General features: G+C 54.7%; 1 protein-coding gene across 2 annotated transcripts in view; it reads right to left on the bottom strand.

Moving 5' to 3' along the window:
* The window catches only part of LOC102674516 (POU domain, class 2, transcription factor 1-like), a 120,577-nt gene that overhangs the window by 27,630 nt on the left and 92,658 nt on the right, over positions 1-289 (bottom strand). The window contains exon 4 of one of the 2 annotated variants that reach the window (XM_031508744.1): positions 1-50. The exons of the other annotated variant lie outside the window; for it this stretch is intronic. Coding sequence (XP_031364604.1) covers positions 1-50 — 50 coding nt within the window. The remainder of the gene's footprint in view (positions 51-289) is intronic. 2 annotated transcript variants of the gene reach the window in all.

The raw sequence follows: 289 nt of genomic DNA, 5'->3' as shown, positions 1-289 counted from the left end.
GGATTCCGGCGAGGCTGGCTCCTTATCGATTCGGCCGAGCGCGTCGCTTGCTGCAACAAAAAGTGCAACGGGGGCCTCGTTAGTGACGTCGCGTTATAAAGCCGACGGGGAAACCTCGCCTTTTTCACGTAAAAATGATAGGAGACGCGATTCCAAAAAAGAATTTCCACGTCGGGAGCGATGGATGCCCTCCTCCGAGAGATGGTCCTCCCCCTCCCTTACCCCGGCCGACTGACCACAAAGATGGAGGAGCGGCAATTAATAAAACGATGCGATTCCTCTCGATCAT

The sequence above is a fragment of the Apis dorsata genome, unplaced genomic scaffold (genome assembly GCF_000469605.1).
Source record: "Apis dorsata unplaced genomic scaffold, Apis dorsata 1.3 scaffold_99, whole genome shotgun sequence".
Lineage (NCBI taxonomy): Eukaryota > Metazoa > Arthropoda > Insecta > Hymenoptera > Apidae > Apis > Apis dorsata.
The sequence above is the reverse complement of the archived record's forward strand: the minus strand, read 5'-3'. Positions and strand labels throughout refer to the sequence as shown.